Source organism: Garra rufa, chromosome 16 (genome assembly GCF_049309525.1).
Source record: "Garra rufa chromosome 16, GarRuf1.0, whole genome shotgun sequence".
Classification (NCBI taxonomy): domain Eukaryota; kingdom Metazoa; phylum Chordata; class Actinopteri; order Cypriniformes; family Cyprinidae; genus Garra; species Garra rufa.
In genome coordinates, this window is record NC_133376.1 from 23,748,022 (window position 1) to 23,775,431 (window position 27,410).

Sequence of the window (27,410 nt, forward strand, 5' to 3'; positions counted from 1 at the left end):
GTGTCTGCGACTGTATACATGGGCATGTGGACTTTGGATGTGCCATTTAAACAAATATCCTCCTCCAAAACCGCCTTGTTTTGAATTTACATTATGCACGGACATGGCCAATCAAAACACTAATGGGCGATGTAGCATGAAACAGCCGTGAAATGAAATCAGGCCCGTCACAGGTCCAGTTTCCAAACCCCGTTTTTTCCCCCCTTGGTGTTGCTCTTTTCACCTTTGCAAAGTTTGTGAGACTGTTCACTGCCCACAGACACAACAGATCATTTCTATATTTATAAGCAAAACAGCATAATATTTGTGCTGAGAGGCAGTCAACAGCATTACAAGGTCAAATTATTTGAAATTAATTCACTAAAATAAATAAACACAAATTTCTCCATGTGAACAGAAATGTTATTGGAATGAACCAGATTTGGAGTGTCGATTTTGTGAATGAATCACTCTTTAGAACTGGTTCTTTTTAATGAGACATTCAATTCAAACAAGCTTAAAGGGACAATTCACCTAAAAATTAAAATTCTGTCATCAATTACTCACCCTCATGTCATTCCAATGTGACGTCAGTGGTTCAACCGTAACGTTATGAAGCTATGAGAATGCTTTTGTGCGAAAATTCAAATAATGATAGTTGCGTTGCTGTCTATGCAGGGTGAGAAAGCTCTCGGATTTTATTCAGAATATTATAATTTGCATCAGCTTCTGTTATTTTCCCTCAAAACCGATATTATTTCTGTCAATAAAAATGTAATTGCAATAAATTCATATAACAGTATCACATGAGGGAAAAGACTTCAATTCTTTATTCAATTATCAACACAAATTGAATTTCCTTTTAAAAATAGTTTTAAATTCATTACCAGTCAAAAGTTTCTGAACAGTAAGATTTTAATTGTTTTTTAAAGAAGTCTCTTCTGCTTTTGATCCAAAGTACAGCAAAAACAGTAAAAATTTTAAATATTTTTACTATTCAAAATAACTGTTTTCTACTTTGATATATTTAAAAATGTAATTTATTCCTGTGATTTCAAAGCTGAATTTTTAGCATCATTACTCACATGACACACGTGATCCTTCAAAAATAATTCTAATATTCTGATTTGCTGCTCAAAAACATTTATTGTTATTATTTTGAGAAAAAAAAAAAGCTGAGTAGAATTTTTTTAGGTTCCTTTGATGAATAGAACATTTAGAAGAACAGCGTTTATCTAAAATAGAAATCTTTTGTAATACGTTCTCATCAAAATGTATTTATGATTAGTTTAAAGAATCCTCCTGAACAGGAGTATTAATTTCTATAATTTATCTTCCCAAAAATAATAATTTGACTCCAAGCTTTTGAATGATATAGTGTGTAATGTCACAAAAGCTTTTTATTTCAGATAAATGCTGATCTTTGGATCTTTCTATTCATCAAATAATCCTGAAAAAAAATTATTCAGCTGTTTTAAATATTGATCATAATAATAAAAGGAATAAATTACATTTTAAAATATATTCCAACAGAAAACAGTTATTTTAAATAGTACAAATATTTCAAAATTCTACTGTTTTTGCTGTACTTTGGATGAAATAGATGCAGGCTTGCTGAGCAGAAGAGACTTTAAAAAAAACATTAAAAATCTTACTGTTCACGAACTTTTGACTGGTAGTGTATTTTACAACAAATGTTAAATGAAAAGGGCTGTGAACGTATGTGAACGCTTACAAGTCATGAAAATGATTAAATTATCACACACACACACACACTTTTGTTCAAAAGTTTGGGGTTGGTATGGTAATATTGTGAATCATTACTACAATTTAAAACTGTTATAACTGTTTTCTATTTTAATATATTTTTAAATGTAATTTATTACTATTATGGCAAAGCTGTGTATTTTAGTACCCATCACTCCACCTTTAATTTTCACTTTTAAATAATTTAATGCATCCTACTTGGATAAATGCATTTAAAAAATAAAATAAAACATTACTGACCCCAATAACGAATCTAACATTCCAATGCTGGAATCTGAATCAAAAGGCTAGAATCTATAAATGACCCTGAATCTGTTCATGTTTCACCCAATACAACTCCCACAAGTTTTTTCTAAATCCAACCGTGCAGCAGCCATGAAATCTCTTAAGGGGGATGGGATGCAGAGAAATGAGAGGAGAATGAGAGAGCGAGAGAAAAGAAGAATACCCTGAGATTGTCTTGTTCTGTGTTGTTTCACAGAGGCCCTGTACGACCTCTCGGCCTTTCTGCCCTGACCCTCTCACCTCCGCTATCGGCAAAGCAAAACAAAGCTCAGGGCTCCGGCCCTCAGACAACCGACTCATCCTACACCCACAAAACACACCACAGAAGGGCACTATGGCACACCCCTCCTATTCTTTGAAATTACACACACACAAAAAAAACCCCAGACTTACTTTTAAAAAACTTGAGGACTTAAGTCATACCTAAGGATAAGATATCAGGGGGTGTTTTTTTTTTAGACCTAGAAACCATTCAGAACATCTGAGGAGCTGCATAGCAACACGTTAAAACACTTGGCAAGGACCCAAAACATGATCCAAGTACCACATGAAACGACCTGTTCTCATCCTCGCCTGGTCCTTCACACACACAGTCCTGCAATGAATGCTAATGAAATCAATAAATGTTCATAATCATTTGTCACAGGGAGGCCCCGAACTCCTCCGTTTCTAAGCAGGTTGCTAAGAATGTAGGTGTGAATGGCCTGGTCTGTCCTGCTTGAGGCAAAGCACTGCACTCTGTGTGACAGCTTAATTGCTTAAACTAGCATGAAAGGATAAACTTTATTTTGTGCCAACGATTGCCAGACGCTCTAATAAGCCTTCTCCAACTATGTTGGGCTACAAATAAAGCCAGAAAGGGACAGAATGAAAGAGAGAAAGAGGCAGAAGGAGGGAGGGATGGAGGCTGCAGCGTGCTGAATGAGTGTAATAACCGCTATCCTGGGGTCTACAAGGGGCTTTGTCGTTATTAGGGAGACTTTAGTGTGAAAGCTATGTAATTAAATGTGAAAGGGGACATGGTGGGTAAAGACCTAAATATTTCACACTCTTTCTTTCTCCCCGATCTAATACACAATCTTTCTCTCTCTGCTTCTACAGACTTTATTTACAAATAAAGTGTCTGTTCTGTACACAGATGACGTGTAGAAGCACATGTACAGCTGGCGGTACTCTGAATGGTGGCGGAGACTGACACTGAAGAGAATTGTTGAATAAACTCATTTTTTTTAGCGCACAAAAAGTATTCTCATAGCTTCATAACATTACTAATGTCACAGACTATTTTAACAATGCCCTTACTACCTTTCTGGGCCTTGAATGTGTCAGTTGTATTGCTGTTTATGCAGGGTCAGAAAGCTTGGATTTCATCAAAAAAAATCTTAAATTGTGTTCACAAGATGAACAAAGGTCTTATGGGTTTGGAACAACATGAGGGTGAGTAATTAATGACAAAATTTTCATTTTTGGGTGAACTATCCCTTTAAAAGAATGATTAGTTTATAAATCAGACACCGTTATTTCACTGACAAACCTATCACTTTTCTCTTTCCTCTGCTTCTCCCCTAAGAAAGTCTCTCGTTCTCATTATTCCATTACAAAGAAAATAATAAAGAAAGTCTATTAGCAATATATAACCCTAAGCAACCACCCAGAACAGGCCAGTGAGCACATAGCAACGTTCTAAAAACACTTAGAACAACCTTAGTAACTATAGAGTAATGCCCTGGCAGCTACTAACTTTCATTAATTTTAATTTACATTGAACAGTACTAAAATTTATTCCAGTCAATTTCATTCAGGTTTGTTAATAGAATGTTTTAGACTGGTTTTGTGAATCAGTTCATCCAATTCTTTAAAACAAACAAATCAGACAACCCTATTTCACAGATGTAAAGTCCTTCCTCTATATTTTTTTCTAACTCTGTCTTTGCTTCTTTTTTCCAAGCAAATCTTTGATTCTAATCATTCTGTTGTACAGAGACAAAGCATTATTATATAATTTGCCTTTTTCCAACAAGATACTGTTTTGTTACTAATTATTCTTCTGTATTTCTATACTTTTAGGCTTAAAGATTTTCACCCAAAGATGAAAATTCTATCATCAATTATTCACCCTCATCTCGTTCCAAACCTGTAAGACCTTCATTCATCTTTGCAACACAAATTAAGATATTTTTGACGAAATCCAAGAGCTCTCTGATCCTGCATACTAGACAGCAATGCAAATGACACGTTCAAGACCCAGAAAGGTAGTAAGAAAATAGATAAAATAGTCTCTGTGACATCAGTGGTTCGATCTTATTTATATAAAGCTATGAGAATACTGTTTATGCACAAAGAAAACCACAAAAAGCATGCATGTCGTGCCAGTGTTCTGACATAGAATGTCCATCTCTCTCATCGTCTGGATATTCTAGTTCAAAAAAGTAAGGCTGGGCAAAAATTTGCAAGTCATCCTCTCTGTCGATAAAGACTGTTTTATGTACAGCGTGCATTTTACTACCTTTCTGGGCCTCGAACGCGTCAGTTGCGTTGCTGTGTATACAGGGTCAGAAAGCTCTTTTATTTCATCAAAAAAATCTTAATTTGTGTTACAAAGATGAACGAAGGTCTTACAGGTTTGGAACGACATTGCATATTATAGTCTTCTTTTTTTTGCATTGAGCAATTGAAGTAAGAATTATGGTGTTTGTGTTACAAATGGCTAGTAAATCTGTCTCTCCCTCTCTCTCCCTCCTGACCCCAGGGGTTGTGTTGTCTGTAATCCGTGTCAGTGTGGTGGTAAATGGGTCTCCACGCCTGTGGAGCAGGGCCGCGAGGTGACACTAGCGCAGACACGCCGGGGTGAGAGACGAGACAGCTTTATTAACACAGAGAGACGCAAAGCCAGCTTTCACAGACACCTACAGCGGATGGAAATATACTTATAGTGTGCTATATAGACACTGACAATAGACAAGCCAAGAAGGAATTTCACAAAGAACAACTATTATAATTTTACTAGGACATATCTAGAAGTGTCTTCAAATTAGGTCTATGTCCTTATAATTTAAGATAAACTAGACAAACATTATAATTTTAAATAATGCTTTAAAAGATCAAGTAAATGTTTATACAAACAGTAGGATTTTTAGTCAAAAAAAAAAAACTTACTTTAAACATTCATATATTATAGACTCTATTAAGACTAAATTAGGAGTGTCTTTATTTGTAAACATATTAAACACTGTGGCCAAAGCTTCACATTTGCACTGGCTTAAGAGAGTTTATGATCTTCTAAAAAGGGAGATGAACACTCAAAGACATCATAGATAAGCAGAAAGGCTGACAGAGAGGGACAGTTTAATGGACGGCTAAACCAACAGGGTCCTGCTGTTGACCCGCTTTTTTACGGTGTGGAGAGTAGTAACAGGATCTGTTTGTTCAGTGGGGTTTTTAGGCCTGGGTGCCAAACTGTTCACCACACACAGGTCAGTAAAGTGTACACAGCATGACCTGTCTATAGGGTCATCATCATCATCAGTGGAAATTCACTAAATCAATAGTTCATTATTTATACATTTATTTACAAGAGGTTAATTACCTTACGGCACACGTTTGAAGAAATTTTAAGACATTAGAAAAGGAAATATGCATTTCATCTGCTATTTACATCAGTGGGCTGTTAATCTTTTCAGTGCAAACACTGATGGAGATTCAGCTCAACTTAGATTTATAGCTGTATGTTTGAGTGTATTTACCTTAGTGTTGAAGCCCATTGCATTCTGGGAGGTTTTGTAGAGTTCAGGGTATTTGAGCATGTTCTCTTTCCTGCAGGAGCGCTCGAAGATGCCCAGAGTCAGAGGAGGCAAAGCTGTGAAGATCTAAGAAACACACAAACGAAAAAGGTAAAACAAAAATCTGAGAGAATTTAACTGTTATGCAGATAATATAATTTAGAATGAAAAATTATACTAAATTATAAAAATGCACAACCGAAGTACTAGTACTTCACAAATACACTACCAGTCAAAAGTCTCTTCTGCTCACCAAGTCTGCATTTATTTGATTCCAAAATACAGAAAAAGCAGTTATATAGTGAAATATGTTTACTATTTAAAATAACTGCTTTCTATTTGAATATATTTTAAAATGGAATTTATTCCTGTGATCAAAGCTAATTTTTTCAGTATCATAACTTCAGTTTTCAGTGTCACATGATCCTTCAGAAATCATTCTAATATGCTGATTTGCTGTTGAAGAAATATTTTTATTATTATCAATATTTAAAACAGTTGAGTACATTTTTCGATGAATAGAAAGATTCAAAGAAATGAAACACTTTCACACTTTGAAACACATTATACACTATACCATTTAAAAGCTTGCAGTCTGTATAATTTTTTTTTGGGAGGGGGGGGAAATGATAGAAATAAATACTTTTATTTAGCAAGGATGCTTTAAATTGATCAAAAGTGATGAAGACATTTATAATGTTACAAAAGATTTATATTTCAGGTAAATGCTGTTATTCTGAACTTTATATTCATCAAAAAAAAAAACTGAAAAAAACTTCTACTCAGTTGTTTTCAACATAATAAAGTTTTTTGAGCAGCAAATCAGAATATTACAATGATTTCTGAAGGATCATGTGACTGGAGTAATGATGCTAAAAATCCGGCTTTGAAATCACAGGAATAAATTGCATTTAAAAAAATATTCAAATAGAAAATATTTCAAAATTTCACTGTTTTTTACTGTGCTTTGGATCAAATAAATGCATGCTTGGTGAGCGGAAGAGACTTCTTTAAAAAAACAAAATAAACAAACAAACAAAAAACACTGAAAATGTAACTGTTCAAAAACTTTTGACTGGTAGCGTAGTTTCAGATATTTGGGCCCCACAGCTAGATATTATCCTAGGATATTATTCCAAGATATCATTCTATTTCTCATTACAGAAGCTACTTTGTGATAACATGATATGATAAACTTCTATGTAAACCAAATAAACACTAGAGAGAAAGAAGACAGCTAAAAATAAATCACTACCTAAAAATACATAGTAGTCTAAACTACTACTTCCTAGCCTGAGCACCAGACGTGCTCCCCTCATCTGCTGTTTTCATTCGCTTGCTTGGTGCAGCTCAATGAGCATGCAACTTTCTGGCATTTATCATATTTGCACTCTCCCCCCGTGTGCAAAAATTATTCCAAACGAACATCTGCCACTGCCTGCAGCTTGTTAGCAAATCTCCTGGATGATTTCAGTTTTTTTCTGCGGTGCTCTAACGTTTCTTGGTGCAGCAGCTGTTGAAAGCGAGAGGGGTGGTATTATGGTCCAGAGAGGTTTGCGGGGTCAGCCGTAAGTGTCTCTCACTGGCCCAGCTGGAGCTGCCTGGCTGTGGCTGACATGGTCGGCTGGGCTTTTCCATTCAGGGGTGGTTTCGGCCCGTTGCATCCAACGGACCCCCTCTGACGCGCTGGAATTCCTCCTCTCGCAGATAAAGAGAGAATCCAGCGGGCTGAGTTGTTACTGGCCTCACAACGCCAATGATCCATTACACAGGGCTGATGGGAAGCCGTGTTCAAATTTCGCTCTTTGTTGAGGCGTAAAGAAATAATTTCTGGGGACAATCAGCGAGTCGGGTGGCTTAGTCAGTTTTCCCACTGCGTATCTTCGATTGTTTATGCAAAGTGGAAAAAGCACTTCACCCAAAGCGTTTTTTTTTTTTTCCCTGAATAACTTTCCTTCCTGTTGAAAACATGTTAATTAACAGCATCAATTCCTATCACCAAGCCCTAAGGCAGGCCAGTTCACAGGACTCCACCCAAACGGCCATGTGTGTGTATTTAAATGTGTCTGGATTCAACCTGTTCCTTTATCATCCACCGCTGACCTGTTTAACGCAGCTCTTTGGGGCATGAGCGTCTGTTGTTGCAGCACATTCAGGACATAGTTCTGGGCACGGAGGGAATATGGCCTTGACAAGCGGTCATAAATAAGAAGGAGATTTTTCAGGATGGCGCTGACACGGGCCGCAGTAAAGGAACCGTCTGGGGTGCCGCGGCTAATGAGTTTCTTGCCTGAGCGCGACAGGGGAGGCGTTTTAACACATTCCCTCTCACAGTAATGAAGAGGGGAGAGTAAATCACGCACCGGGACAGATGTGTGAATGCAAACACTCTTACCACGTTGTACAGGCCGATGCACCAGCGCTCGAACAGAATCTGACCGGAGAAGCCGTTCACAAATGCAAACCAGATCTGAAAGACAAAAAGACAGCGCAATGGAAAATGACTCATCCGTGTGAATATTTAAAACAGAATTTAGCATTTTACCCCATTATGTAAAACACATTAGTAGAATAAACACAATTTAAATACCAGTCTTTTAGTATATGTAATGAAAAGCATTGACAAAACAAAACAAGAGTAAGTAAGCAAATGTGGCCTAAATCTGATTTTTTTTGCTCACTTGTGACTCAGATCTTCAGATTCTTATGACAGTGTGAACGGCACAAACCACAAGGAATCTGATCTGTTCAATTCCGATTTGCGCCATTTCCATATGTGGTGCTAAATCCAATACAGGTCAGATATTTTGCAACGTGGCCACAGTCTAAACAGTCATATCGGAATTTATGCGACTTTTTATGACTCTCTAGATCAGGGTTCCCCAAATCTTACCCTGGAGGTCCAATGCGCTGCAGAGTTTAGCTCCAACCCTGATCACACTCACCTACCTGTGATTCTCTAATGATCCTGAAGACCTTGATTAGCATGCTCAGGTGTGTTTGATTAGGGTAAGAGCTAAACTCTGCAGGAAAATGGATCTCGAGGTCCAGATTTGGTGATCCCTGCTCTAGATCAACATTCGTCACAATTCTGCACTCATGGCAGTCCCTTTTTTTACATACTCAAATTTATCAAGACACTTGCAAAAGGTGGAGTGGAAGTACAGTGATGTGGATGTAATGATATCAAAATCTTTTGATACAATAATATAATATGAAGTCCACAATACAATATTATTGCAATATTTAAAAACAAAACTCTTAGAAAATTTAATCTAATGCACTTTAAGAGTTCTAAATTAAGAGCTCTAACCCATGTTCTTAACTAAGCAAAAACTAAATCAGTGAACTGACTGTTACCTGAACTGTAAAGGGGACTCAACCCTCTTTTTAGCTGTCTAAATTACATTTACACTGGTGTTTTAGGAAACCAAACAAATAATAACTGCGGCCGTTGCATATTCAAATGTGAACTAAACTCACAGCACATGAAATAAATGAGATCACAGCATTTATTCACTGTGAACTGAGCCGTTCTGAGGCGCAGAAAACACCGGATCAAGAGCTGATCGCCTGAATGAAGTACACGCTTCTCTTTGAAACACACAGCAAAAACGGACTTGAAGGGATTTTGTGCTTTTGGTTTTAGTTCATTTGACAGATACTGTGCCAAAGCATAATGGCACAAAACACAACTTTAAAGACCTTTCGTGTTAGAATAAGAAGTTTAAATATATTTTAAAAACAACACTTTTTGCCTGGAAGACCTATCGTTTCATATCATGTGACCATGATAATATCAAGACAGTTTTGATACCGCATTTCCACGATATTGATAATATTGTTACATCCCTAGTCAGAACTCATAAGTATTACAGTGACAACTATATATACACAAGCAAAATTAGGTCTTGTATCATAAAAGTTTCAGAACTCTGCTCTCTTCTTTCACATCCTTGTCTTTATTTTTCATATTGCCTGTGCATAATTGCGCTGGCTTCTGTGACAGATCACACGATAAATAAACGCATTGCTTACTTTATGTCCTCCGTGTTCACTTTTGTATGACGGCGCTGCTGCATGTGTTGCCAAATCCACAGTTTTCCTGCAGAACTTAGCTACTTTTTCCACTGTTGCTGCAGGTTATTTTTTTAACTTTCTGGGTTGAAGCGATCCCACTAACGTGCTATTTATCCCCCAGAACATGATTGGGATAATTTTAGACTAGTTTTGAAAAGCAATTGGGCAGATTTTTTTTTTTTTTGTGAAAACCTGGCAACACTGTTTGTGTAGTTTCTTTGCACATGCAAATCCGTTCAGAACCATGATCTGTTCACACTGGAAACTATATGATTTTCCGCAGGATTTTTTTTGATTTTGTGGGTTGAAGCGACCCCACTAATGCGCTATTTACCCCCAAAACATGACTGGGCTAGTTTTGGACACGTTTTGACAAGCAATTGGGCAGATTTTGTTGTGAAAACCTGGCAACCCTGTTCTCGCATACAGGTCAGTTCAGAACCATGATCTGTTCGCACTGGAAATCTGATACTGGCCACATTTAAAACAAAAATGTGAGCAGCTATACAAAAAAAAAAAATCAGCTCAGAATTAAGCACTAAGGCTCGCAGCGTGAACGTAGTCTACATGCTTCCCAAGTCGTCCTAAAGGAAATGGTAACTTATTAAAAGGGCAATGACAGGCCATATGATAAACATTACTACGTAAATGTGTGACTAAAAGGTAAATATATACCATCATTAATCATATATTCCCCACTTTGTGTGCGCTTAAGTCTGGTTCCTAGTGGATTTTAATTTAGGTTGATCGATGGCTGTTGTTTTCTATGGGGCCTCTCAGTGCTCGAAATGACCCAAGAGAGAGCGATCTCTCATGAAAGCAGCAGTGAACTGACCCCATCAGTCCTTTCTACAGTCTCATACACTGGATCACTGCAAATGGTTTGTTCCAAGATCAGTCTTGGAGAATAAATAAGCCAGCTTTAGGTCACTTTTTCATATACGTAGTGGGGTCTAAAAGTCAGACCACTATTTAAAATTCTACTTTTGTGCATTTTTAGAATATAAGACTATTCTTCTGTTACAAAAATATTTATCAGGCAAATCAACACAACATTTTATTAAATGTATTTGAATAAATAAAAATACATAACTTTTGATATTTGACGGTGGACCACAGAACCAGTCATAAGATTGAGATATGACATTTATACATTTTCTGAAAGCTGAATAAAAAAAATCTTTCCAGTGATGTAAAGTTTGTTAGGATATGACAATCTGGAAAAAATCCGGAATCTAAGGGTGCATAAAAAATAAATAAATAAAAAAATCTAAATATTGAGAAAATCACCTTTAAAGTTGTCCAAAAAGTTCCTAGCAATGCATATTACCAATAAAAAATTAAGTTTTGATCTTTTTACAGTAGGAAATTTAGAACATGAACATGATCTGTACTTAATACCCTAATGATTTTTGGTATAAAAGAAGAATCGATAATTTTGACCCATACAATGTATTGATATAAAAAAATAAAAAAAAATAAATTATTAAAAATTGCATTCAATATTTTAAGATTCTAGAAACATTTTCTCTTTCATCTAGACCCGCCCAGCAGCTAAAAAAAGTTTTAGATTACAATATATTTTGATAAAAAGATTAATAGTCTACTATCAAAAAGAACAGCTGTGCAATGAGAGCTGTGCAAAGAAAATTTCAGCCCCTGCTTTAGCAAACACACACTGCCAAGGTTTTCAAAACATCTAAACATAGAGAAGCCCCACTATCTTGTCATGCGAAGCCACAACCTGGGCTTAACACATCATTACTCAGCAGACAACCCCAGGCAGGAATGAGAGAGGAAGGGCGTTAGTGCTGGAGGTAAGAAAGAGAGAGAGACTTCAACAGTTCCCATGACTTCAGCTACAACGGCTCGTAAATCAGACACTCTATTTCCCACCTTACTCAACCCCCAGTGTCTCACAGCAGAAACAACTGATCACAGATCAGACTTTCTATTACACAAAATGAGTCAAAAAAACAGATAGATTTAACCATTTAAAGAACTGAAGGATGTGAGTTATTGGGCTTAAGGGTGGAGAAAGATCACAACTGAAAAGGAGAAGAGAGAAGAATGTGTATCTAAACCATATGCCATGGAGATGGAGTTCATCACTTAATATCTCTATTAGTTTGACTAGTCTGGCACACAACTCTGTCACAGTCATCTAGAAACTGGAGAATGTGATAATATCACACAGCAGCTGGTATAAAGACTGGAAAAAATCAGTAATAATCAAAAACAAGATGAGAGAATGAAAATCTGCAAAACATAGGATCATGTGACACTAAAATTTTGGGAGAGCTATCCGTTTAAATTTTGTTTAATTACCAATTTGAAATCTACACTGTTCAGAAATTTGGGCCGGTGAGATTTATGTTTTTGTTTATGCTCACCAAAGCGAATTTACTTCAAAAAATACAGTAAAAAAACAATAATATTGTGAAATAGTTTTAGAAGGATTGGAATATATAGGGACTGGAATATCTAGGGCCCTATGATTTCCACAATACAGAAAACGTGGCCGGAATCGCGGAATCCAGTCATAAAAACAGAATTTACTGTATAACGCGGAATGTTGTGGAATTTGCCAAATTTGGATGAATGAATCAAAAGTAGGTCCATACAATCAAATAAAAAGGTGATATGGACTAGTGTCTGTATATTAAGCTGCAAAAATACTAAATGTGAATCCTGCATGTTTGTTTACATACTAAAGCACGCTCGTGGCATATCTGTCATCTCATCATATGAGTGCAAAAACACAAAATCTCTAGAACTGCTAAGAGAGTCACTTCATGAGCATTTCACCATTTCTTTGAGAAAAACTATCGTTGTATCACGTACAATCAGAAATCTCAGTTCTTTAGCAACCTGTCAAAATAAAGGTTCAGCTTAACTTGAAGAAACAGTGACAGAAAAAAATTACTTAATGTAATGGCAGTACAACTAATAAAAAAATTATTAAATACTTTAAGGAATATTATATATAGTTGAATTTATTTACCAGAAAAAATGTAAAAACAGTATTTCTGAAAAGAAAGAAAGAAAATAATTTATTTTTTCAGAAAAACAATTAATCAGAGATGCTTTTGATTATTAAAAAGTAATGAAACCATGGAATACAGAAATTATTGGAAAACAGCGGTTGGTAAAAATACAACTCAATTTGAGATGAAAAAAAGATCATTGCGCTATAATTTTGTAATTTTTGTTAAACTTTTAATAAATTGCTGTAAATTGTGCAAGTTTCATGATTTCAATTAATTAGACATGCTTTTTGTTTAATTTTTTTTTTTTCATTTAACCATTAAAACAGAATCTAGAAAACTTCCAGAAAAATTAAAACATAAAAAAAAACAGAATTTGGAAAAAAATAAAATACAAAATTAAAATTTAAAAATTAAATAAAAAATGGATTTCATAGGGCCCTTAATATAGTGCACAAGTCAGAGTAATTTTATGCTTTTTTTTTTGGAACTTGTGAGCCCCCCGGGTCATTTAAGAGCAGTGTGGACAAAGAAAACTATGGAAGTCCATTTCTGACGTTTTTTTCCCCGCAATCGCGAGAAAAATTCAGAGAAAAAAAGTAAAAATTGCGAGTTTGTATCAGGCAATTCTGAGAAAAAAAGTCTGAATTATGAGATCCAAACTCAAAAGCCAGAATTGTGAAATAAAAAGTCGCAATTACTCTATTTTTTTTATTCAAGTGGCAGAAACAGGCTTCCATAGAAAACCATACAGGTTTGAAATAATATGACAGTGAGTAAATAATGAAACAATTTCTTTACTCTTTAAACGAATAGGAAACACTTGACTGAAAGTTCAGATCTCAAGCAGCACCATTCAATTTTTGCTCGCCCTTAAATCCTGTGAGTTTGCCTACTACATTTTAAACCATAATTACTGTGAACATGTCTGAGAGGACCAACCAATCTTCAGTATGTGTGTGTGAGAGGCTCGAATGTTGAGCAGACCCCAAGTTACTGTGCAGTGCCACGGCCAGTTGGACATTTCCTCGCTTCATTTAACTCCATTATGAAAGCGTGAATTGCTACAAATTTTGGGGGTTTTGACAGAACCCCCTCCGACGGCAGCCCCCGCCAGTCTTCACTTACGCACACACAGCACATCCACCAGCCCCTCTCATTCAATAGAGCGAGCCAATGCGTGAAAATGTTCCCAAAACAAATGTCTGTCACCCCTCCCCTCCGGCCTCGCCGTAGAGAAAGAAAGAGAGAGGAAGAGAGGAGGATTGGCCGCACTCCCCCGATGCGACCCCCACGGCCACGCCCACCCGTTCCAACTCCCATTTTCCTTTCCATCAGGTGCATTCTACCGTGATATTGTTTTTAAAAGAGATCTGCTGCTTCTGAAAGCCATTCGCACACGCAAACATGAATAAATTACCAGTATCGCATCACGTTATGTTGTTTTCCTCCTCTCAAACTAATTCTAGACTCCCTCATGACCACAATTTGATCAAAAGCCACATGAAAAACCGTGGCCAGCGGCATGCTGGTAGTCAAACAGGTGGGTCAGAGAGCTGAATTAATGCGAGTCTGCCTCATTGAGGGGCTACGGGCTGCAGGATATTGTTGTGCTAAGTCAAAATAAAGCCTCTATTCATGAGCAGCAGTACATGCATATGAGAGAGCGTTTTGGCCTGGTCCTCTGGGTCCTGTGAGTGCCCCTCTCTCCCGCTTCCTTCAATGAGACAGATTCATTGATTTGCTCATTAGGGAGCGAGGACATAGTGTGGAGGGCTTTCTCTTTCTTCTCCTCTTCTGGCTCATTCAGAGCTGTTCGGCGTGGAGGTGTGACTGCCCTCTACCCTCCGCTGCACAATCTGAAAAAGCGAGGAGTGTGTGTGTGTGAGAGAGAACGAGAGTGTGTCCCCATGAGACTCGTCCTGAGGAGCTCTCAGCGGATTTTTTAAAATTTGTGATTCCACCCCCTGTCCTTGTGTCTCCATGTTGGCGGGAAGGACCCGAAGGGAAGTGAAAAATAGAAAGACGGCACCTTTTAGCTCCATGTCTGTGCTTGAGTATCCAGCTAAAACTAGCTTTAGCTGTGTTCAAGAACATGGCAGGTGGTCCGAGATGGTTTAGGTGGTTGAGCAGCTGGGCCAACTGGTGCGGATCCGGCTGACCTCAGAACAGCAATAAACTAGCCACTATGTCGTAAAAACAGCTTGACCACTTTAAACTGGTATTATCTCATTTTTCCAGTAGGGCACTTGTTCAAGATTGTTTGGGAGTTTACCCAAATCTGCACTAGCTGGTTGTCCATCAGGCTGGAAACCAACTCCAATAATTCAAATCAAAGCTTTGTGAAATATAAATGGTAGTGACATATTTTCAAATAGAAAAATTAATTCATACAGTACAAGGAACAAATATGAATGTGTATATTATAAAAGATAAACTTTAACAAACTTAAATAACGGTTTCTAATATGTTTAAAAATGGACATACAATATATTGCAATATACTGAAATTATTTGAAAAACATAATGGATTTGTAAGGGAAAAAGGGGAAGCCATTTTCATGATATCTGTTTTTTTAAATCAAAATGGCAACATCAAAATCACTAAATGTAAAAGCATGTTAATTGAGTATACACTGCCATTCAAAAGTTTTGAATCAGTACGTTTTTAATGTTTTTTTAAAGAATTATCTTCGGCGCATCAAGGCTGCATTTACTTGATCAAAAATACTAAAAAAAAAAAAAAACAGTACTACTGTGAAATATTAGTTTTAAATAATGTTTTTCTATTTTAATATATCTTAAAATATAATTCATTCCTGTGATGAAAAGCTTAATTTTTAGCACCATTTCTCCAGTCTTCAGTGTCACACGATCCTTCAGAAATCATTATAATTCACTGATTTATCATCAATGTTGGAAACAGTTGTTCTGCTTAGTGTCTTTTTTTGGAACCTGTGATTCTTTTTTTTTTTAGGAAAAAAGAACAGCATTTACTTATTTTCTAACAATATAAGTCTTTGCTGTCACTTTATTAATATACCACATTGTTGGTGAATAAAAGTATTAGTTTCTTTCAAAAAAGAAATAATAAAAATGTACTGACCACAAACTTTTAAACTGGTAGTTAATTTTGTTACAACAGACTACTTAAAAAAATGCTGTTATTTTTTACTTTTAATTTATTAAAAAGTAGCACAGGTTCCAACTAAATATTAAGCAGCACTCTTTTCAACATTGATAATAAATCAGCATATTAGAATAATTTCTGAAGGATCATGTGACACTGAACACTGGAGTAATGATGCTGAAAATTCAGCTTTGGAATAAATAACATTTTAAAAATATATTCAAACAGAAAACAATAATTTTACATTGAAATAATATTTCACAATATTACTGTTTTTTCTTAGCCTGGAAAAAAATCCAGACCCTAATCTAGTAAGATTAAGGGTCTGGCATCGAGCAATGAAAAGGGCCTAACTCGAGGGGCGGCACCAAGCATGCATTTGAAACTCTCACTGCACGCAATTGGACAACGCCACGACCAATCACAATACACGTTGTGACGTCTCCATTATTTCACTAAGCCTCATACGCTTAGCTACCAGCGGAGCTAACTGATAGATTAAACTCTTGCCGTATCCAGTCGGCAAAACGGCAAAAACGTCCTTCTTGCAAAGGAACGATTCAAGCGCGGTTTTCTGTTCCTCTTTTATATGAAAAGCCAAGTCTAACTCGTTCATTGTAGCGGCCAAAGCCGTTTCAAACAACTGGTGTTCATCTGTAGCCGGACGTCGCATCGCTGTCGTCATCAGCTTAGCTCACCTCTGGTCCGCCTACATCAGATACACCGATTTGATTGGTTCCCAGAACTGCTTACGTAATGCAGTAATGTGCATCATTGCTCAATGCCAGAGTGTCTTGCAGAGACAATTCAAACTGTGCTCTCGCGAGACCTCTGGATTTCCAGGGTAGTTTTTTCTGGGTTTTTGATCAAATAAATGCAGCCTTGATGAGCATAAGAAATGTTATAAAAAAAAAAACATAAATCCTTCTGACCCTGAACAGAATTTTTTTCATTTTTCATATACCACACTGTTCAAAATGTTTGGGACAGTAATTATTATAGTTTTATTTTAATTAATACTTTTTTGCAAGGATGCCTGAAACTGACCACAATGACAGTATAGGCATAATGTTACAAAAGATTTCTATTTCAATTAAATGCTGTTCTTTTGAACTTTTTATTCCTCAAAAAATCCTGAAAAAAAATGTGTCACTGTTTCCACAAAAATATTTTAACTTTGCCAAAATTTTTCTTTCTTAAGTAATTTCTGAAGGATCATGAGACTGAGAACTGGAGTAACGCCTGCTGAAAATTCAGCTTTGCTTTGTTCCATCACAGGAACAAATTACATTTTAAAATAGAAAAAAAAAAACATTATTTTAAATTGCAATAATATTTCACAATGGTTTTAACTGGTGATCATAGAAGGCTTCTTTTAAAAACATTTAAAAAAATCTTACCAACCTGGCAAGACAATAAAGAAGGGCCACTGAATTGTAAGTGTGAATGACAGAAGAACCGAAAGAACCAGTTGGGTGTTTTCCAATGATGGCACCAGTGAGACTGCAGGGCCCAGGGCCTCCAGTCTTTCTCTAAGCCTGCTGCTCTGTCTGAATGAGGCCCTTGTAATTACCTCAGAAATGCTCCTCGTCCGTCAGCCCTTCTGGTGCCTTCTGAAGAGCTGTCAATCAAGCTCTCTCAGGAGCCCAGCAGGATAATGACAGCAAGCACAGCAATTTGGTTGTAAGAGGGGCTTTTGCATGTCTCAAAGCAGCTAATCCAACTAAGTTTCTGAAAAGTTTTTTCCACCGGTTAATTTTCGCTCATGTCGAAAGAATGCAAGACCACAAACCAGGGACTAAACAAACCAGCATGACAAATGTTTAGGTTAACCCAAACTTATTTGTCTGACAATGTATGGAAGATCATGTGCTATCGTGTGGTTACAACTGGAAAAAAATATCTATCTGAAACAATAGAAACCATTCTAGAGCTCTGTTCCAAAACCTAGTTGCCTTGCTGTCTGCTGACTTAGACTCTTGATAAAGTATTATGATATATCAGATACAACACAGGACGCTAAAAAAGCCCTAAAAGGTGCACATATCCACTGTTAACCACAAATTGAAAAGGCTAAAATGGCCTCTAACATCCTTATTCCACTTCCTTGAGGTTAATATCTGGAAAAATGAGATGAAGAAAAGCCTTCACGGACTCAAAGGTAAACCTATTAGGGCGACAAATGTATCCCTTTAACCGACCCTTGGGAAGCAAATGTCTTGAATGTCAAGCTCTTACAAAACCGAGGTGTTTTTGGTGTGAGGCAAGGAAACAGTAAAGCTTTGCCCTATTATATTGGAAAGGCCCCGTATGGAGAGGGGGAATACATTTTCTGCTCACAACAAAAGATGGGGTGAGGAGGAGATACATTCACCATTTGGAGCCGGGGTGCGTTGGGTGCTTTTCAGTTCTCTTAGAGATTCAAAAGCTGAGCTTAAAGAGAAAAGGACTAAAAGGAAAAGTGGCTAGAAATATTCGGAGGGCGTGTTCGGGTAAGGCCATTTATTGGACATAGTTGTTTCACCGCCACCTCTTATGCAAAATGAGAGGGAAAAAAGACAAAAGAGAAAGAGATGCTTGTTTCTTGATTGATGAGAAAGTGTGAAATGTGATCACAGTCAGAAATGTTTGTGTTGAAGGGGAACTTTCATTGTGGAACAAAATACGACAACCCCACGGCAAAACCCAAAAGAAAAAAAAAAAATACATGAAAGTCACCCGGCATGACTAGTACCGAAAATGTTTAAAATATCAAATTCATTGAGTGATAATTGCTCACAGCTACAGAGCCCTGAGATCCCATGAATTTAACCCATTGGATTTTAAAATGATCATTTTCACTACAGCGGCCACAGCAGCTTCCCACATCTAAACGGCACAGAAGCATGTAAACAGGAAATGGCCACGAAATGGGCCGAACTATAACAAACCATGCCATGCTGTATCATTCAAGAAAACAACGGTCATCTGAAGTCCTGATTCATCCTTGTTCTCACAATCTACAGCAGCACTGGATGCCAACAGAGAGAAATCTAAGGGGCTTTTCAGAGATTTACCACAGCACATAAAACAAAATCAAGATGAAGGGAAAAAGGGTTCACGGGTCAAGTGGCACACAAGAGCAAGAGGGCCGAGGGGAAAAAAGATGGATTTTTGAAGTGCTCATGTTTCTGCTGGGGTTGTACAGCTCATGAATACTGGCATTGGTCTGTTTCAAATTGTAGCGAGCTGCATACTGAGGGAACATTTTACACAAGAGAGATAAAATGGATAAAGCATGGATAAAACATTAATTACAAAGCTAATATGTGTGCTTTAATCCTTATTGGATGCATTAGAGATTAAAAGGATTCTTGTCTTTGTCGGGAAGTGAAGAGGAGAAAGAAATGGTTCTTTTTAACCAAAATTATATCGTAAATTACAACTTACGAATCAAAATATTACAGGAATACACAACATGTATATAAATTTGGATACAAACTTTATATTTTGTTCTACCATGGCTCTACTAGCACAAGGCTGGTGTGACCAAAGGTTCAATTTATGGATTTCAGAGACTTTAGCTCCTTTTTACAAGATATTATAAGTCTCAGGTATCCCCAGAATTTTGAGAGGAAGCAGAAACATGGTGTTTTGGTGCATGGCTCTTTAAATGCAAATGTGTTGCTGCTCTCCACCCCTTTTCCAGAATAGGACTGTGCCTTTACACCTCGTAACTTAGATATTCTGCCAAAAAAACATCTGTTTGGTTTTGATTATCATATCTATTGTGCTGAAATCATGCATTTTGAAGCCATTTCAGTGTAAAGCTCTGATACAGGGTTTTCGGAGCACACACACCCAAAGCACACAAACAGAAAGTGTTTGTCACACGGCATGCGAGTACTAACCTAAGTTCTCTTTCATGTTTTATTGCACTTAAACTGTCAAATACACCATACCTGCAAACTCACAAAAGGGTCAAAAGGTTACATGGTTCAGAATATAAACTCCACTGCAGAGGAAACAGAAGCTGCTGCTGAAGTGGCATTACATGTATTTATTTACACAGACTGTTTGATAAGGCTGAGGTGCAATAAATGCATTTACACCACAAAATTTCAAATGCATAATTAATTTTTAAAATTACTGTTTTAAATATGTTTGTACATACAAGTTAAAAAGGTTAAGAAAAATGCAATACTTTTAAATATGAAGCCAAGTACCACCAGTAGATGGCGGCAAATGTTTTAATGAGCGAGTCAATCATTCAACCGATTCGTTCAAATGGCTGATTCATTCAGAAACGAGGCAAGTGAATGGGTGTCTTTATGAATGGGTTACTGAATCATTAACTTGATTTGTTCAAAAACGTGAATTCATTTAGTAACAAAACACCGCTGTGTGTTGCTAGGAGACAACAGTTTTGCTGTGGGTTTGACTGAAACTATTTGTGTCAGCAAACTTGAGCAAAAACAGTCAACATAAGCTGCGTCTCATTTCGGAGGCTGCATCCTCCGGAGGTCGCATTTGAAGGCTGCACACGTCTTTAAGGATGTCGTATTTAAGAAAAGTAACCATAATAAAATTAACCATTATTCTTTGTGAGGTGTATAATACTACAATTTCTTTTTTACTTTGCAATTTGACGGTTACTTTTCTTAAATGAGACCTCCCAGATGACGTATGCAGCATTTAAATGCGACCTCCGGAGGACACATCCTTTGAAATAAGACTATAGTATTATAAATTGCAAACTTTGTGTCTGCTTCACTCACAGTGAAGAACTTCCATGCAGAAAACATGTTTAAATGTGGATGTGAGTGAAACGGACCGGCTTGGAATCTGCAGACTAAGCGATCATACGGAAAATGGGCTAATGTCGGTCTGGTAAAAAAAATCTTCAGATCTTCAAAACTGTGAATTTTACCGAAATGCAACTAGTTTGCAGGTATGTACACACAAGTTTATGTTAAAAACACACACAAGTTACAAAACCAGTCGGTTATGTCTGTAAAGATAAACAGCTGGAAAAGAAATTGCATGTTTATATTCGATCTGTGTGGCAGCAGCGTAATATAAATCAATAAATCCACTTCTCTCTTGTCTCCTCTGAGGCTGGGACTCTAAATAGTGTTCTGTGCAACCAAAGACAGAACAGCTAGCATGCTTTGCTTGAATTTTTGCCATGTAGATTAAGGGGCGGAAATATTATTATAAGATATTATTATAAGCACCGAGAATCAGTTTATAGCAGTTAAACATGGAAAAAGTCAGATTTTCATGAAATGTCCCCTTTAAATGAAGAGACTTTAATGGCCTAATGTCGCTTTCATACCATTAGTCTGCTACTAACCCTTCTTTCAGCTTTTGAGGAAACCTAAAGTTTGTCCCCGAGGTGTAACGTCTCCTAAACCAAGCGTGCTGCAGATCAAAACGACCAAACGCCCCTCATGATAAAGCTGCTGCTGATAGCAGCCCTTTAACTTGTCAGGTCAGGTCTCTGAACCGGCTATCAGCACCAGGCCTGGAAACTGTCAAATACCATCACAGATGAATGGCCTGTGGGCTTCATATCGACAGACCTGCATTCCTACAGCAGGATGAAGACTCTACTGCTACCGACATGCATGCAATGTCAGTTAATTTCATTTAAGAGTGGTCATTCAATCTCCTTGAAAAGGACATTAATGGTTAATGCAATAACAGGCTTAGTGCTTTGTCATCCATTTTGTTTGTCAAACATTTCTTTCTATATTGCATGCACTGACTTTCTTACCTCAATAATGTAAAGCACAATGTTCTTGTAGAAGCAGTAGAGGATGCACTTGGCAACGCGGTTGTAATTCCAAGCACCATGAACCAACAGAAGATTCTGCAAGTACTTGAACTGTGAGAAAGAAAGGAGGACAGAGATAAGTTCATTAAGGCCTATCGTTTACACAAGATCCCTAGCCAGCACAGAAAGCGGTTTTGGATTTGAAAATAAAGAGACAATCTTATCCATGCTGGGCAACAGGAAGCCTGGAGTGGCAGGGACAAGACAAACACAGTCTAACCCATATTCCTGAGAAATTTAGCTACAATCTGTCTTATTTTGCTGGAAAGCAGAGGAAGCAAGGAAACTTTTTCCAGTTGTACAGAGCAAATATAGTCCCCTCCAGGATTTTGCTATTTTTTTTGTTAATTTTGCAATCCAAATGTTTGATTTTGTGATAGTATTTTCCAGTGTTGGGGGTGACGCATTACAAGTAATGTGAGTTACGTAATCAGATTACTTTTTTGAAGTAACTAGTAAAGTAACGAGTTACTTTAAAAAAAAAGTTACTTTTTGTTTCCTTTATGCATTTAATCCCATTTTATTAACCAATGTCTTTGCTGCTGATCTTTGTTCATCTAATTCAACCATTCTAATAAGAAAAACTTACTTTAGATTAACATCTGTGCTTCATTTTTCTCATTGCTGAAGAGTGTTAAACTTCTTTTTTCTACAGTTCTACTGTACAGACGTAAATTTCATTTTTTATTTTTCCTTCAGCCTTAGGCGTATTCATTTCAATTTCTGGTGTGAAAGGGCTTTTACATTTGCTAAACTTTTATATTAAAAACAAACAACCACGTCCTGCCCAGATTTAAAAAGTAACACATGTAAAATAATGCATTACCTTCCGTAAAAAAGTAACCAAGTAATGTAATTAGTTACGTTTTTTTAGGGAGTAGCGCAATATTGTAATGAATTACTTTTAAAAGTAAGCCAAATGTTGTGTTATATTCAGTCTTACATGACACAAATAACAAACAAAATGTCAGACATTTGTTTATTTTGCTAGGAAACAAATAATAGGACAAAACTACAGCAGGGGTCTCCAATTTTTTTTTACACCAGGGACCGGTTAAGGTTTGAAAATATTATATTATATCTCTCGTTATCAGCACATGTTAAAGCAGATTAATATGAACTTTGAATGCAGCATTAGAAAACTAGTCAATTTTTTTTTACTTTCATTTTCTGTATAGTGAATTGACTGAAATTAAGACATTCAAAGGCATAACTATTGTGCAAAGTGTGATATCCATTGGCTTGAGGTTCTGAAAATAAAGCAATTTTTTGATTACTACATTAAGTTTCGCTTTTAATAACTGCGTTATATTATGAAAAGTTAATCAGATGCATTAGCTGCCTGCTAAGAATTAGTAACCTGATTGTCATGAAATAAAATGAAAAGAAAAAAAAAGTCCAAATGGTACTTAATCTACTCAGAAAGAACCCAACAACCAAACTGTAGATATAAACTGCTTAAATTATCTGGATTCTGTCAGATTTACTGAATATAAAGTGCTGTTTGTGTTGCTGTCACTGTGTGTTTAACTTTAATCACATCAGACAGATGTCTTTTTTCAAACACTCGATGAGTAGTTCACTCGAAATTATTATGTTGCTTCATACACATGTATATTCCAAAAGATAAATATATTTACTAAACATTTTCACCACATTTTCTGCTGAGTTCAGCACACTACATGCCAAAAACTGGCTCAGCACCAGAACTAATGCTTAGGTGGACAATGAATACTGAGTGATTTCACATGCACAATGCACCAATAATTCATAAAATTGTGTTTTCCCTCTGCCTTAGACATGAAAATGTAAACAGAGTGCTTTGCTCACTAAATAAGCCTCAAAATGCTGATGAAGGCGTTTATCCAGATCAAAAATGAGGATAATGGTGATAAATCTATATGGATTGTTTACTTTAAACAGTTTACGAAATTAAACTATTGAAAAAACACAACTGACTTGACCTTACATGTTTTTGGTTACAAAGATGTACAGGTGCTCAAGATGAGTAGCTTACAGTGACCCTCCATGACAGTGTAAACAAGTAATGTGTGTTATATGCAAACATGATCAAAGGATGATCTGGGAAGCCATGATTTATTTCCTAAAGTGCATCCTGAATGTGACAGTGTTATAAACACCATTCCTTCTAAAACAAACAGCGGCTCACTCTTATGAAGGCAGGAACAGCAGGGTGGGATGTAAGGGGTACGGAGGGCCTTTGAGGGGCTCAGGGGCTGTTTGACCTCTGGATGTGAGGAGAGCGAGTTGATGACAGACAGACTGCAGTGGAGTCTGGATGTGGAGCCCCTGATGATCTGTGGAGGACCCAGTGTGAAGCTCAAGCACAGCAGCATTCCAGCACACTGATTTATCCCTTCACGTAAACAATTTAATCACATCTTCAAAACAGGCCTCAAACAAACCTAAAGAGTCTGGGTTTAACACAAATTAGCACAGCATTTCTGTGAGAGCCCTGTGCTGTTGTGAGATTAGCTTTAAGTGAATTTCACACTTTGGCAGCACATGGGTCAGATATATATAAACAAAATACACTAAACGTTCCATAAGATCTGCTACCAACAGTGACATTAATTTAGAATTAAATACAGAATTTGCAACAAATATACAAATAGGGTGCGCTTTAACCCTGTAAAGCCTGATATACAATCATGTTTATATACAAAAATGTTTATTTTACAGTTTATTGACCATTTAGACAAAATGTAAAAGGAAATCTAAAGTTTTGTTGGGTATCATATAGGCCCAATCTGAGAAAAAAATATGCAATTTACTACAACTGATATGTCTATGAGCAAAAAATATTACATTTTGACAGCTTGTAAGGCCTATATGACTGAATATCAGACTACTTACATAAAACGCATATAAAAATTACTCCATATCTCCAAATAGTATGTCTTAGTAATATTATATTTACATTTTGTTGAAAGAAATTAATATTTTTATTAAGCAGGGACGTGTTAAATTGATTACACTTGATAGACTTATGTTGTTAGAAAATATTTCTATTTTGAATAAATGTTGTTCTTTTTTATTTTTTATTCATTAAAGAATTCTATAAAAAGTATAACATTTTTCAAGAAGCACAACAGTTTCCAACATTGGAAATAAAACAGCATATTAGAATGATTTCTGAAGGATCAATGATGACGAAGACCGTGTGTTTTGACTGATGAAAATTATATTAAAATAGAGACTGTTATTTTAAATTGTAATATTTTACAATATTGCTGTTTTACAATATTTCTGTATTTTTAATTAAATAAAAGCAGCCTTGATAAGCATAAGAGACTTTTAAAAAAAACATTAAAAACCTTATAAAATATATTTAATATTATATATAGACTGCCGTTCAAAAGTTTGGGATCAGTAATGTTTTTGTAAGTCTCTTAGGCTCATTAAGGTTGTATTTATTTGGTCAGAAATGCAGAAAAAACTTTGCAATATTGTGAAGCAAAAAAAGCAATACTGTGAAATATTATTACAATTTAAAAATAACTGTTTGCTATTTTAATATACTTTAAAATATTATTTTTAATTATCAGGATTTTTTGATGAATAAAGAGAAAAAAAAACTGCATTTCTGTATTAATTTCTTTAAAAAAAATGGTTTGCTATTTTAATATACTTTAAAATATAATTTTTAATTATCACGATTTTTGATTAATAAAAATTAAAAAAAAAGCATTTATTCAAAATAGAAATATTTTCTAACAATGAGTCTTTGCTATCACTTTTTTTCCATAAAATTAACACATCCTTGCTGAATTCATCGTTTAAAAATGAATTTTTAAAAATTAGCTTTTTGAAAAACAAACAAAAAAAAAAAAAAAACGGTTTGCTATTTTAATATACTTTAAAATATATATTTTTAATTATCAGCATTTTTTGATGAATAAAAAGTAAAAAAAAAAAAAAAAAAAAAAAAAACGCTATTCAAAATATAAATATTTTCTAACAATATAAGTCACTTTTTAATCAAAATATGACCTACATCCTTGTTGAATTAAAAAAAAAAAAATTACATACCCTACATTTTTCAACTGTAGTTTATATTGTAAAAAAAAAAGGTCTATTTTAAGTAAATGCTGTTCTTTTTAACATTCTTTTATTCATTAAAGAATCCAGAAAAATGTATCACAGGTTCCAAACAAATATTAAGCAGCACAACGGTTGATATTTATTTAAAATCCAACATTGATAATTTAGCATATTAGAATGATTTCTGAAGGATCATGTGACACTGAAGACTAGAGTAATGATGCTGAAAATTCAGTTTTTCAACACAGGAATAAATTCTATTTTAATGTATATTAAAAAAAATAGAAAAGTTATTTTACAATGTAATAATATAAAAAAAAAAAAATAAAAAAAAAAAATGTATTTTTGAGCAAATAAATACAACCGTGAATAAACATAAGACACCTAGTTAAAAAACAACAACATTAAAACTCTTACCGTTCCCAAACTTTTGAACAGTAATGACTAAATCTTCATCTAGTTTAACAGTTGATGAGAAGCAGCTTTGTTAAAAGCCTTATAGTGCATAACAACATGAGACTGGTTCAGGATGATGAATGTATGCTAGCTGAAGGTCCTGAGCATTGAAGTTTGCCGTCTGATCCAGCACATATCATACGAGCCATTTTGCTCGAAGGCAGTTCAGGCGACTTTCTATGAGCCTGCCCGCATTCCCTACCACCTCCACCTGCCTCCACCTACAATACGATGAGGGCACTTAAGAAAAGACAAGATGCTTTCTTGTGTAATCCGATGCATGAGGCCAGTGAGCAGACAGCTCGGGGCAGTATAGAAAAACAAGTGTGAGGAGGGATGTTTCCACGAACTGCACAAAACGTGAAATGAAACTCGGGACAGAGATGGAGAGCGATGTTGACAGCGATCGGCGACACTCGAGCTCTTCTTTTGTCAAACGCACAATGAAGATTATGCTGTATCAAAATCGCTGAATTACAAAACATCTTTTTAATTAAGTTTACATAAGAGCCACAGGTCCTGTTTCACCGTCAACAGGGGTTTGAGTAAGCCAACACTCCAGCTATGTAAACTGACCTGAACGACCCGTTTAGCTATCTCAGACTGGAGAATCTATGAGCCTTTGGTTTTAACCCTTCACCCTAGATATATAACCTAGAACCAGATTTATTTTCTGGGAGTCACATGGTAGTGACACAAAACAAAAGTGTGAGTTTACACTGGGAACTGATATTTGTTTTAGGTTTAGAAACAGTAATTTTTCATTCAATTAAATTTCATTACATTATTATTACTGACAAATTCAATTGTTTACTTTACTCACAATTTAGCATTCTTATTCTGTCTTTCTTGCAGAAATGTGTAATGTGATCATTTCTCACCTGTGCAATAGAGTAATCTGATGAGTTGGCAGCCTGTAGTCCTTCATTCCCAGAGATGCCAACACCCACATGGGCGGTCTGGATCATACCCACATCGTTGGCTCCATCGCCAATGGCCAGTGTGATCACTTTCACCTGTTTCTTCACCATCTCAACCACCTCAGACTTCTGCAGAGGTGAAACC

The 27,410-nt window shown here is 36.0% G+C and overlaps 1 protein-coding gene across 1 annotated transcript in view; it reads right to left on the minus strand.

Annotated features, from left to right (window-relative positions):
- atp8a1 (ATPase phospholipid transporting 8A1) overlaps positions 1-27,410 on the minus strand; it is a 192,890-nt gene that overhangs the window by 32,383 nt on the left and 133,097 nt on the right. The window contains exons 26-29 of the mRNA XM_073820001.1: positions 27,227-27,410; positions 21,765-21,875; positions 8,206-8,280; positions 5,775-5,897 (exon numbers count right to left, since the gene is read on the minus strand). Coding sequence (XP_073676102.1) covers positions 5,775-5,897; positions 8,206-8,280; positions 21,765-21,875; positions 27,227-27,410 — 493 coding nt within the window. The remainder of the gene's footprint in view (positions 1-5,774; positions 5,898-8,205; positions 8,281-21,764; positions 21,876-27,226) is intronic.